At 37.2% G+C, this 13,816-nt stretch overlaps 1 protein-coding gene across 3 annotated transcripts in view; it reads left to right on the top strand.

Annotated features, from left to right (window-relative positions):
• LOC108746945 (furin-like protease 2) overlaps positions 1–13,816 on the top strand; it is a 387,099-nt gene that overhangs the window by 9,081 nt on the left and 364,202 nt on the right. For all 3 annotated transcript variants that reach the window (XM_018484084.1, XM_018484083.1, XM_018484082.1), the window contains exon 2: positions 5,842–6,450. In XM_018484084.1, coding sequence (XP_018339586.1) covers positions 6,271–6,450 — 180 coding nt within the window. In that variant the 5' untranslated portion in view covers positions 5,842–6,270. The remainder of the gene's footprint in view (positions 1–5,841; positions 6,451–13,816) is intronic.

Below are 13,816 nucleotides of genomic sequence, written 5' to 3'. Positions count from 1 at the left end.
GAGAGAGAGAGAGAGCGAGAGAGAGAGAGAGAGAGAGAGAGAGAAAGAGAGAGAGAGAGAGAGATAACGAGATATATTATAAAATGAAACAGAAACACACACATTGAACACACGCATGAGAATGAATTCGAAAAGTTGGAGTGAAATATAATATTACGCAATAAATATAACATATATTCCACAAATTGTCTTCATTGGATATGAGTTTAATTACAATCCTCATTAAATCATTTAACGCGCAGCAGAATTTTTTTCCTCTTTTTTTCCACCTAACCTAACCTGCAGCAGGCATCATCGGTAATTCTGTTCGTGACGTGGGCAGACATGCATGCACATATGGCAAGATTCTTCCCTGAAAGGGACGCACGCACGTGTATACGCACGCATGTTGCGGTGTATCGGGGTTATGTATAACATCGTACTTGATATTCGTATCGCGGTTTCAGTCTCTGTGGCTTTTATCCCATACGGGCTGCGTACGTGCGGCATTACGATCCTTCTCACTTTGAAAGGGGGTTACTATGGCGCGGGGAGAGAAGACGAAGAGCGAGCGAGAATTGTGTCGCTCCTCTTTGCTCTTCGACATTGTCGTCGAAGAAATCTTGTCCGCGACTATTTTTTTTTTTTTTTTTTTTCACAAGCGACTTGAGAATTCACCGGAGAGTACCGGAAGATTACGAACACTTAATTGCTAGGAAACGCCACGATTTTGTCCGACATTGTCGTTCCCCTCGACTTTCCGGATGCAAGCGTGCACGCTTCTTTTAACTCCTTGCACTCGGCGAGCAATTGTTGCAGTCCGACTATTAAATCTATCTTTACTGAGCTTAAAAGTATCTTTAAATATTAGAGGTAAAGTAATTTTAAAGATTTTCTGAAAGCTTTTAATTATTTCCTTCTTTACATGCAATATTATCTTCGTAATATTATCTTGTCCACAGCAGGGACATATTTACGACACATATTTCTGTGGAAATTTACTTGCGCGTTATGTAATATCATAGGTTTTATTTTTTTTTAATTTTTTTTTTAAATATATTAATAATGCCTCAGTATTTACACAATCGTTTCGAAGTTTACGCTACGCGTAGCATGAATAATGTGCTTGTTGCAAGATATATTGAACGCAAGTATCATGTTACACCCGTGATGTGCAATCTCTTTCATTTCCGGTACTGTAAATAAATTTACACGAATACCGAGATTTTTTCCCACCAGTTGAAACAAACAGCTCCTTATAATGTTGTATTAATTTTTGTTCTCGCGATGTACACCGTCATCGCGTTTGTGCTCCTGTTCATTGTCCGGTTGCCGAGTTAAATATTCTCTTGTAAGTTGTTAACACGTCGCGTGAATATATATACACGAAATCGGGTGAAATATCGCGAAATGCGTTAACAACTGAGCGATCCTGCTTTCGGGGCAAGAATCCGGCGTCGGTTTCGCTGGGCTGTATATTTCCTTGACAAACGCAGTTTCTTCACCACGACGAAAGGCTTTATCGCTGACCTGTATTCACTCGGGATTTAACTTCTGCGGACATTAACACGAGAGCGAGCGAGCCGAAGTTTTGTCTGAATGAGTTTATATTCTTCTCCGGTGGCGACCAAAGTACGTGTAGCCTTTAATTGCGGACGGTGGTGTCGTGCAGGTGGTTCTTGCAATTTAAATAGCACATGACAGAAAGACGCTCTCGCGTTCCGCTCCCGTAATCGTGAATCGCGTTTGGCTCGACTGGCATTCTTTGTATCTAATACGTATACGTGCTCAGTATTTTTTGTTCGCAGTGCGTGCGTAGAATTTTTTTCGTTTAATTAACATCGGGCATTTATTAAATATACTCAATGGGTTATCGTCCTCTTGAATTACTGAACCAAGAAAGTAAATTTAAGTTTAGTTGAAGTTTTTAAATTAACAACCGAACTTAGGAACAAGTTACCAGCTTAAAAATCTGAGAGATGAGCCGGAGAAAGTTTTTAATTAATTATCCGTATAATTTCAATAATCAATTGAATGTATCGAGATTTTTTTTTCTTCTTAAAGCAGCAGTTTCATTTTCTTTTCTTCGTTTTTGAATTAATAAGCGCTTCAATGAAATTATAGAAATTAGAAAATTTTTTTCTACTTCTTGTGCCTATCACGCAGTATGGATCTTACACATGCGACTTATATATATATAGACAAGAACATGTGCGCGATTTAAAGACCTTTCTGATGCAGTGTTTCATGTGCTAAAAATGGTATATCAAGACTTGACGTCATCGAAGTTGGTCGTATACTTGTTCAAATATCATGTGCTCCGGCTATCCGCTCTTCCAGACATAGTCGTTTTTAAATAGACACAGTCATCTTATACAAACATTTATGTCTTGAAATTCGGTTCGTTAAATTTATGAAAGTTTGTTGAGCTCACTTTATCGACGTATATGAGAGTGAAGCACGTGAAGATGATACAAGATGAGCAACACGAATAGCAAGTCAGCGTTATGTTGTTATGTAAACTTCATGACATATCTCGACTGAAAATGCCAGTTTCTCCAAATGCCAACTTTCTGCGAGTAATATACGTTATATTTTTTTTATATTTTCAACACATTTCTCACGTACTCTCTAAAAGTGTAACTTCAAGTGCTACACTTATAACCGATGTAATTATTAGCGAATACTTATTTACAGTTTTTCAGTAAATGCATTTCAATCTGTAGAAATCATAACTTTTAAAAAGTGAATCAGTATATTATTACTGAAATATTCGCTGAAAATTATTAGCTACCAGTTATAAGCATAGCACTGAAATCAGTAATAGTACACTTTTTAGAGATTCACCTTTTAGAGAATATTATTTTAAATTTTGCCAAGGTCTCGCCAACAAAATTTCTTTAAAGACAATTCAGTAATAAACACACTTTTGCATTTCCGCCATTCCATTTTTTTCTTTATGTCGATAATAAAAATTTCGAATCATTTTAATCATTGTTTATCCAAAGCCAGCATCGAGTAATATATGCATCCGTTTAACATTCGTTCATGGATATTTCACAAATCAAAATGTGTCACGTTCACGCGACGAATTTTATTATGTCCCGCGCGCAATTATTTTCACCTCCGATGTACATTCGCGTGATGCTGCTCCCGGCGAATATTCGTCGAGTGAACGCGCATATCGCCGTACATATCGCCTAAATATTCATATGTTAAATAAACTAGCTCGTAGTCTCTCCAATATTCCCGATGAATTACTATTTAACTCGATGTCCGATTTATTTCGACGTTACGTGTTACGTTTCCCAGTGGCGATAGCCATTTCGTTTATTATCAAAGCAAGATGTCTGACGTCGGCCCGCGTCAAAGGATCGTCTCGTTTTACGTTCGGGCTTTAATGAGTTCAGGTGAACGGCCGTATGGCACGGGAGTATAAACGCGAATGTTCGTCCTGCTCGTGTTCGTTCACTGTATTACTCACTTTGGAGCCACTGAGGACAGTCGGCGAACGATAAGATGGCACAAGACGCGATAATGTGACACTATTTGTCAAGGCGTTTCGCTATTCCGCTCGCGGCTGCAGAATTACCCTGTACAAGTGGAGAACTGATCTTTTGGGAGATGTGTTTCCATAAGGAAACTAATTCGATAGATGTTCTACTTTAGTCGCTTTATACTCGACTGTGAGAATTTGCTTTTTCGACAGTCCACGTTTCGTTTTTTCGCAAACTCCCATAAACGAATTTTAAATGGGGATGATTCTTTATTTAATTCATGAATTCTGCAACGAGTACTGGATATTAATCCACCGGGTGTGTGAATATTATTGTTATGATGCATGCGAATAAGTACGAGGTATATCGTAAATTTTTTCTGACAAATGAGAATTTTATATTGTGATCGCATTTGCTTGTAAATAAGTATAATAAATGTATAATGTATATATGACGTATAAATCAATTTCTATTAAGTGATTGAATGATATTAAAATTTTTTTGTGATTAATTAATACATTATATTGGTCTGCTGTCCATTTGATGGACTTTGAATGCTTTGAAGCATTCTTTGATTGGTTGATTAATAAAATTTTTTTTTTCTGATTGTCAGTCAAATGTTTCGAAGCATTTATGTACAGCGCAAGTGGACCGCACCAATTGTCGCACATTGATGTAATATTATTCTTTTGTTATACTATTATCTTTGTTAGACTCATTTCAGACAATCTATATTTTTCAAGAGAAGAGGAGATTCAAAATTCTATCTATATAATTATATATATATATATATCGTATTTTGCATTTTGATATAGTGCGTATATATACATTCGTACATTTATTTTGCGCGTTCTGAGACTTTAAATATGCTTTTCATATATTTTAATGTACGTGAAATTACAAATGTATAAAATTTTATCACAAATTCTAAATTGTGTCTAAGTTGCAGCTGCAATTAATATTTATCAACAAAATCTTACTATCAAACTGTGTGTTGAATTTATGAATAGGAATTTTTATTTAATTTTTACGTGTTTTTAAAATTAGGTAATTATTTACTTTTAACTTAACTGAAACGCCTTTTATTTTTTTAATTACAAGGCGAATAAATCGTATCCGTCAGCTATTTTAGTCTATTTCCTGAATCATTACGAACGTTAACGGTTTCGTGAGAGAGTCCGATTAACTTCAAACTCATGTTCGGCCTTTCGCTCGTTTCGTCGTAACTATCGACAGTGCTGTGGAAACAGACTTCTCCTTTTGCCTTACTAGTCTACAGTTACTTGCCGAACTTCAACAGCGACTATATAGATACGTATATAGTCGATCGTATAGTTCACAATCGAAATTTGATCATCGGAAGCTTTTGCCACGCGCTTCAGCAAGTTCGACTCTAATTCCCTTCCTTATTCTTGCCGAATTCAATTCAATCGCGTAACGGCCAATTTTCCCGTCACGAGTTTGAGAAATCATTTTTAGATTTAAACCGAAATATCGCGAACTTGTGCGGGTGTTTCTTGGGTGCCGCGCGCGGGCTGACTTTTACAATTCTGATAAATTTTTTTCTATAAGAAAACACGGATTTTCTATTTGTCGTAACATCAATCCAAATTATTCAAATGACTAAAATAGATAGATATCGAACATATTATTTATTATATCCCTGCGAATAGGGAAAATGAACGATGGAATCTGTCATTGTAATCCCATCCATTAAGCGGTTAACCGAGGATTACCGCGAATGCGCTTATGCAAGTTTAGTTGTATTTTGTCGTGATGGTCGCACCAACATCATCATAATCATCCCATCGCGCCAATGCGTTTCGTTGCGATATAATCGTTTATTTGCGCGTCGCGCTAAATGGGTAAGTATGTCGAACCGGTATTACGCACTCGGTTATTTGCAAAACAATTGCATCACCGTACGTCACTGTTTTGCAAACAAAAGATTCGGTTATTAAATAATACGTGCCATGAGCTCTCGGTTTCTCTCTCTCTCTCTCTCTCTCTTTCCCTCTCCCTCTCCCTCTCTCCCTCTTTCTGTCTCCGTCTATTTGTTTTTTCGACGAACGAGAAATAGAGAGGAAGAGACGGAGGAGACGAATGCGCGAGAGAGGAACAGAAAGAGGAAGGAAGTTTGCAAACATTCGCGCGGACGCGTGCACGCCCATGGCGAAACATTGTAATGCAAATCCGCGACGCGCACGTCAAGAAGCAGGAAAAACGAACTCCCCCCTCGGTGACAATTAATATCACAACGCTCGAGCCCGCAAGAATTCCCACCGCGTCCTTCCGACTCGGCGCGCGTGACACGAATGCACACTGAACGCTATAACCTGCGGTTTTCCTTGTCTTTGTGTTGCAGGATAAGACCGGCCCACCCGGACCTGACGTCTCTCGCCGACGACGTCGCGACGACGACGACGACGACGACGACGAGCGAAACTCGCGCGGCGCAGTGCCGTCTCGTTTTCACTGCGACACAACTTCATCCGTCAGCAACGTTGTCCCTCATTCTTGTTGTCGTTCCGAACCGCATTTTCTCTCGAAGGAAGTGTAGCGCGGATCCGATGTTGAGCCTCGCGAGTTCCGTCGAGCATTGAGATCGACTCGCGAAGAGTCACACGCGAGAGTTCCGCTCCGATCGTGAGATTACGCGAAAATTCGTTGTGCATAATACGTATTCTGTTTATCCGAGACGCGTCGATCGCAACGTCGTGCGCTCTCCAGTGCCGGAATATATACCGTCCCGGATAATCGTAGGACTCGTCGTCGTCACTTGCAGTCGACGACAATGATCTTCAGGGTGACGTTGTTGATTGTGTGCACGCTGCTGGCTGGTGCGAGATCTGAACCGAAACCGCGGTCGCGACCAGTGCCGATCTATTCGAATCAGTTCGCCGTTTACGTGCCCAGCGGATCGGAGACTGCCGACGAGATCGCCCAGGAGCACGGCTTCGACAATCATGGACAGGTGAGTGCACACCAGCGGTTTTTTTACGTAAAGAAGAAACGACATTGAGAATATCGCTTTAAAGAGTTTTTCTGTTGGAGCTACGTTATAAACGGAACTGCAACGAAGAACACGTTACGAATCATTTTAAATATTATAAAGTCAATAATTTTTGTTAAATTTTCGTAACAGGTGGAAATATACGATATAGAGAATAAAAATTTGAAGCAGCGAAACAGTTTATATGTTTTATCTCCATTTTCAATTTTATATTCTCTCTCTCTCTCTCTCTCTCTCTCTCTCTCTCTCTTTTTTGTTGTTGTAAATATACACACAGTAAATATCTGTTCACATTCAATTTTTGTTTCGTAAGATTTTTTAAATATTGAAAAAATTATTATTTAATTAATTTTAACATTGTTATCGGATTGAATTATCAAGGAATTCTCAGATAGCTTAGAAAACTGGATTCTCTGTAGAGCGATGTTCCGAATTCTCTCGAGTGCAGTTCTGAATTCCTTGAGTATCCTTGCACTTTGCAAGATTACCATGGGACCAGTTTGCTTTTGGCAATGCGCATTCGTCCTTCTCCACGTCGAATCATGTATTGACGTTTATCCGTTCTGGCGTCGATGATGAGATTAGATGCTCCGTTACGGGTGGATGCTGCACTGTCGTGGTATGAGATCATAGACCGGGAAAGGTGTCGATCATGTCGAACAGGTTAGGGGAAAGAGGAAGGCAGAGAACTCAATCTAACGAGACAGATTGGATGGTGGCACTGCCGGAGGGTTCTTCAACGTTGTTCATTCGTATCAGAAATGACTATTCGACGTATGTTCTTCACAGTTTAGAATGATAATAATATAATACGTGTGAGCGAGTGAGAGTCACGAATTAAGATCTCTCTTTATTTACAAGCCTTCCCCTTCTCTCCTGTATATTGCCGGAATATTGCCTACAGAATTATTATATTACATCTTGTCACTTGTTACATTAAAGCAGATTAATAAATTATAATTATATGATTAAGACCAAGTTTTACAACTCACGATTAATGCTTTTCCAAGGTTCAATTTTATTCCTTCACATTTAACGACGTAAGATATATATTATTTCAGCTAGTGCTCTCTAGAAGTTGATTAATGAAAAACCTTGAATTTTTTGAACTTAGATTTTTTTTTCAGATTAAAATTTTTCAGTTTTTTTTAAAAGAACATTTTGAAAGATTATTAATCTGCGAGTTAAAAGCGATTGAAGGAGAGTAGATTAGTATCCGAAAGTACATTAATGCCTCCCCTGTCTAATATCTTATAAACATTTAAAGTTTAAACTTTGCTGCAGAAAAATTAGTTTTAAGACGTAGTTCGATGGAACTTTGATTGGTAAAGTTTTGAAAAGATGTAATGTATAATGTAACTACCTTGTGTATCGACAGCATCGTGTTGATCGGTGCTTAACAAGTGCGACTCTGGTTACTTCAGAGTAACAGACAGAGAAAAAGTGGTGATTGGTACCTAACGTGTTTTACTGCAGTTTCGTTTTGCGCAACTTTACACGCCGTTGTCTATGACTGGATACGGGAAGTGTGGTCGGTTTACCACTGATAAGGTAGTTGATAAATATTATACTGTGTATCTTGGAATTGTACATCGCTCACGGTCAGGCAATGGCGAACGTGACAGAAACATCGCACGCTAAACAGTCGTTTATATAGCCCGATTGCACGCTAAGTACTCGTTTATATTGCTGGATACGTGGCTGCAAGTATGTTAGCACATTGACCGATATATATACGAAGTGTTCTAGAATTTGCATATAATAGGATTCGTTCAGTAATCCACAATTGATTACCCTTTGAACTTTAGTATAGATTTTTATATTTTTTCGGATTGTATAAAATTAAAAAAAAAATCTTACTCGTGAAAACTTTAACAAATTTTAATATCGTAAATGTTGAATTGTATTTCGTCTTTTTAATAAATTTAAATTTGTTTACCAGAATTCACAATTTAAAAAATCGACTGTGGAAAGTTAGTATCCCGATATAATGAATTCAGGGTAAACCTAGACATTGAAAAATAATTGAATTTAAGAAAATAGATGTTTTTGTTATTTTTAATGGTTTATTGATTATTTTTACATGTTTATTAGAAAGAACACTCGTTTTTCCATAACTTGAAATCTTATTACGTCACAAACGAGTTTCAACTTTGGATAAAATCATCTTCTGTCTTCTACCAGATCATACGGATTTTTAGTTACATCACATCCAACTTTTCAGTTACATCACATTTAAAATGTAAAAACGTCGCCGTAATCCACAGCTTTGAAATATCATGCAAACGACGTAACCGTGTCTATATCGGTACATGTAAACGTATAGCGTAATATATAAAATATTTCCTACCCATATGCTGACCGCACAGGTCCTCTCGTCAAGACCAGATCTCTGTCAAGGTTCTCAGCATTCGAGCGATTTGCATTTGTAGCATGTAAAACACTAGTTACGACATTAAATTGCCACGGTATAACAATTGCGTAACCACTCGAGTTGAAAGTGGTGCCACGTAAAAAATACTTTTAGCAGTAAATATATAAATTATAGGCATAATTGTAAAATATATATATTTGAAATAATATTAAAATTTTAATTGGGTTATTTGTGCACTGCAGGAATTAATTGCATTATTGAGTAAATTACATCAATTGTACTTAGGATTAAACGCATTTAATTAAAAAATATTTATGTTATATTATTGAATATGTAACATGTGCACGTGTACATTTGACTTATAAATCGCTTTGTACAATGCTAATTTTTAACGATTCGCATTTTATACACCGTTTTTAATCACTCCGATTACATTTACGTGCTATTTTTCTTTTTCATACAATATTTTTCATGATAGAGCACAATGAAAATTCGCAAAAATCGTACGATGTAATTGAGCCATGCTGTTTAGCTGCAGGCGTAGTAGGAAGAGTTTCACCGGTTCTTTTTCTTCAGTATATTCACGCGCTTTCGCGTTTCCCTCGTAGTCACGAGTAATGAACTTTTTATATCTACCCGTAGACTGGGAGAGATCGTGCTCCTGTATTTTCTTCGTGCTTCAATTCATTGGCGTGACGAGAATTTTCGCTCAGCGGATTTGACGACGCACTTACAAAATCTGATTTTATCAAATGAACGTGAGTAATCGAACCGAGTCGAATGTCATTGCATGTAAAACGGGGCGAGTTTCGCTACGGTTATATGATCCTATCAGCGATATTCTCGATCTCGGCGGATAAGCGACAAAGCGCGAGCGGAGTCTTTCGCGTCGAGCAACTATCTGCTGGATCTGGGATTTTATGACGAGATGAATCGCGGCAGTGTGGAAATTCTGAAAAATAATTAAGCGCTGGTATTACGAAAAGGGGAAACGCAAGGTAAAATTGCACAGAGAACGCTTCTGATAACTTATCGCTTATTTGTATGAGCAGTAAAGCATTACAAGCATTCAGAATGATGTGTTTTTCTTTCATGTTTTCATAGAGAATTATTTAACGATTAAAATTATTCAAAAAGTTAATGTGAAAAAGTCGTCCTCGGTATTGTTTAATGAAAAAAATGTCCAGAATACAATTGCAAGAGTTAGGTATTTAATAAGATGTTTTTCGAAATAAATGCTTTTTGCATTTATTTGGAAAATCTGATAAAATATAGAGCTGTAATGCGAGGTATAATTACTTTAATTACAATTATAATTACTTAAATAACGTTGAAACGAGACATTTATTTTTTCACTCATATTCAACTGTATTAGTTGGTGAAACCGCGATTTTAAAAATATTCTTCTAGAAAATTAGAGTATTCCTGCTTGTGTAATAAGTAAAAATATTGAAATTAGAAAGTTTTGGTTAAACGTGTGTTTTAAATCATCTTCTCTTAATAAATACATTAAAAATAACAACTCCTGAAACCGGTTGTTCATAGTAAGAATCTCATATACGCAGCTCTTTTTTCTCCGTGAAGTCTTCTCCGTACACAGACGGCGACCCAGACAAGCATCCTCTGTTATTAGTTTAACCTGGAGCACCATCGACACGGTAAACGTCCAGGGAGCCGTTACTTCTCGTAGATAACAGTTGACGTTCCATGTGCGAGCAATATTCCTCCTTTTGCTATTTTCCGCACATTCGTTGTTAAGTGATTTTACAGAGAGCGAGAAGAAAGTGGTGAGGGTTAAAAAAGATGAATCGAAAAGAAGGGAGAAGAAAGAGAGAGAGGAACAATGTAATAATCGTCATGTACTCAGCGTGTATCAACGAGTGGTTGCATTTGCTAGGCCGCGGTAATAAACTTTTATCTCTCAACACGTATATGTATTCGCGGAGAATGTTCTCTTCTCTCTTTTTTTTTTTTCACTTTTCTCACACCCCCACGTTGCCGCCCTTCTCTCTGTCCGGAACACGAAACCCGACCGGTTGATGCAGTGGAAGAAGAGGGTGGTTACGAGGAATAGAAAAAGGCGTCGCGCGCTCGGTGAAAAGAGGGGTTTTGCCATCCCGTACGTCATCTCCCGACGAGATAAAAACTTTAGCGCTCGTTGTTGGAAAAAAGTGGCTACCGCGTAGGATGGAGTGAGGACGATGGTGAAAACGCCACGAGAAAATCGCAGAAACTACCGAGCCACGGTCACGGATCCGACAACGGACATGTCGTGTATCGCGCGGCGGAAACGACGCGTTTCGCGGGTTGAAAAGTCTTTTTTTAACGTCACATTAGAGAGTATAATTATTGCACAATTTATAAGCGTCCTGTTTTAATTGTTTGAAACCAATTCGATTCTCCTTGGAATATATTGTTAAACAAAAATCTAAGAGACATATATTTTTTACTATACGCTAATCTCAAATTTAAGGGATGAAATAACCACTCAAAACTAACGCTTATATTTTACTCCTGTTAATTATTGGCGAAATGATAAGATGTACAGAAAAATGTAGACAAACTGTGATGATTTTTTTATAAACTGTGATGGTTTTTTTTATACTTTATAATTGTGCGTGCATTTAGATTTAAAAAAAATCTAATATTTTGAAAATATTCCTGTATTTTTTTCTCTATTAATTTTGAGGGATCGTTTTACTCCTTAAATCTGAGATTGAATCGATATAGAAAAATACGTGGCTCGTAGACATTTTGTTTCAATTCACGTGTATAACAACATATTTCAAGAAGAATCGGTTCCGAACCATAGTTGTGATAGATCTCTTGTTAGTCGAGTTCGCGCGATTCATCGCGAAAATTGGATGAAAAGCGCGCAAACTTTTGACAAGCCCAAACTGCAACAATATACGTTGCTTTTGCAAAGTGTAAATGGCGGTTAATAAAAGCAGAAGTAAACGTACTCGTAATTTAGACAAATTGGACTTTATTATGAAAATTTTATAATGAAAATTTTATTATGAAAATATATTATAATGATTCTCGAATAAATTTTGTGTTCATCAATAATTCATAGGATGTCGTTTATTTAGAAATTGATACGAAAGAATAATTATCAATTTTTAATATATGACTAATTTATTTTAACAATAAAATAGTCATATATTAATATAATTGATAATTATATATATATAATAATATATATAATAATTGATAATTGTTCTTTACATTTTTGAAGAAAAGTTTAAGATCTACAGAAACTTCATGTAAAAAAGTATATGTTTATTATGTCTGCTTTTAGCATTTTAATAGTCTTATTCTTGAATTAAAGAGAATCGAATAAAAAGAATTGATTAGAAATATCTTTTTTAATATATTTTCCAGGAACTCTGTTTAGGATTGAGTATAGTTTCCGAACTTATTTATCACTCGATATGGAGTGGATGGTTGGATAGATGTTTTAGCGTGACACGTCGCTTAAGCGCCAGGTGGAAAGAAGTCCGCGAAACTATGCTGTTATTGTGCGATAAAATGTTGAGCTTGCGTTCGACAATCGCTTCACCACGATGGCCTCATAATATCCACCGTGTCCGAGCATGCAACCAGAGGCAGAGACGCATGCAAATTCATGAAATCCGGCTATTATGTAAAGCGGAGAGAGGTCGTTGGCAGCAGCGTCGCGGTCGGGGATATTTTGCGAAACCTATTGACGCAGCGGATAAGAGGAAATCGTGCAATATCGCGTATGATCTTATTGTAAACGTTAATAATTGACCAAAGTAATTCGACAATTTCAGCATTATAATTAAAATAGTAATATTTAACATAAATTGTATTCTCGATACGTGAGAAAAAAATTGTTTATTAAGCTATTTTATTGCTACTCCATGATAATTCTTTCTTGTAGTGGCTATATAGTTATTTCATTATAATCCTCCGTTGCAATGGTTTACAACGAGAACGTCGTAAAGCGAAAATTTTAAATTAAAAAAAATCAAGTTTTAAAATTTTATAGATTCATGATCATTAATGTCAACAGATTGCTGGAACGCGCGAGATTCTACTGGATTGGCACAATTCCGCAGGCAAATAACTTAATAACAACAAACTCGATAAATTGGAGTCGCGTGAAAATTTCGCGCATAAGGGCGTTAATAAAGTTCCGCCTCATTTCCTACTTCGGTAATAAGTTTCATCCAACTCGGCCAAACGTTCTCCTCGAGTTATCTGTCGGACGGACGAGTTATCTGGAGATGGAGCAAATTGGACGTTACGATGAAGGGATGCGGTATCAGGAGGAAGGGGGGATAACCTAAAATTAAAACATATTAGTCAGATCGACACGGGGTGTTTCGTGTTGAACGTGTGGGAATCGAGTTTCGTGTGGCGCTCGAGTTAAGCTAATTGATTATCCTTCCGCCGCTGGCGGACCCCCTGCCCGTAATCGCAGGTATCAAATTTCTCGCTATACCTGTTACGTTTCGCAAGGAGCAAGAGCGCGTGCTTAGGTTCGCCAGAATTTACGGCAGGTTAGTAACACGATTACTCTTCCCAGCTCTGCGGCATATCACGAGCATCCCACCCGACTCTGTGTGTGTTTGCTCTCTCTCTCTCTCTCCTTTTCTCCGCTCTTAAAATTAAGCGCGGAACCTGAATCTTTTATCGTAATTTCCCATCAACCATGAATTTTCTCGCCACTGTCACGTACAGACTTAAAAATGTTGTGTGTTTTTTAATGTTTTCTATAAAAAACTTGATATCTAATATGTCTTTGTAACGAAAACTTGATGGAAGATCATATTTACGAAGGGATTCTTTAAAGGAATTTTGGTACACCTAGAGAAAAGGTTACTTTGATTTAAAGAAATTTTCTTTGCTATACGGTTAAAGAAAAAATTTCTTTGATTTGAACATTATTTTTTTAAATCAAATAAAAAAAAGTATGAAATTAAC

The sequence above is a fragment of the Trachymyrmex septentrionalis genome, unplaced genomic scaffold, assembly GCF_001594115.1.
Source record: "Trachymyrmex septentrionalis isolate Tsep2-gDNA-1 unplaced genomic scaffold, Tsep1.0 scaffold19, whole genome shotgun sequence".
In the NCBI taxonomy this organism is placed as follows: domain Eukaryota; kingdom Metazoa; phylum Arthropoda; class Insecta; order Hymenoptera; family Formicidae; genus Trachymyrmex; species Trachymyrmex septentrionalis.
This window is presented reverse-complemented; position numbering and strand designations above follow the sequence as displayed.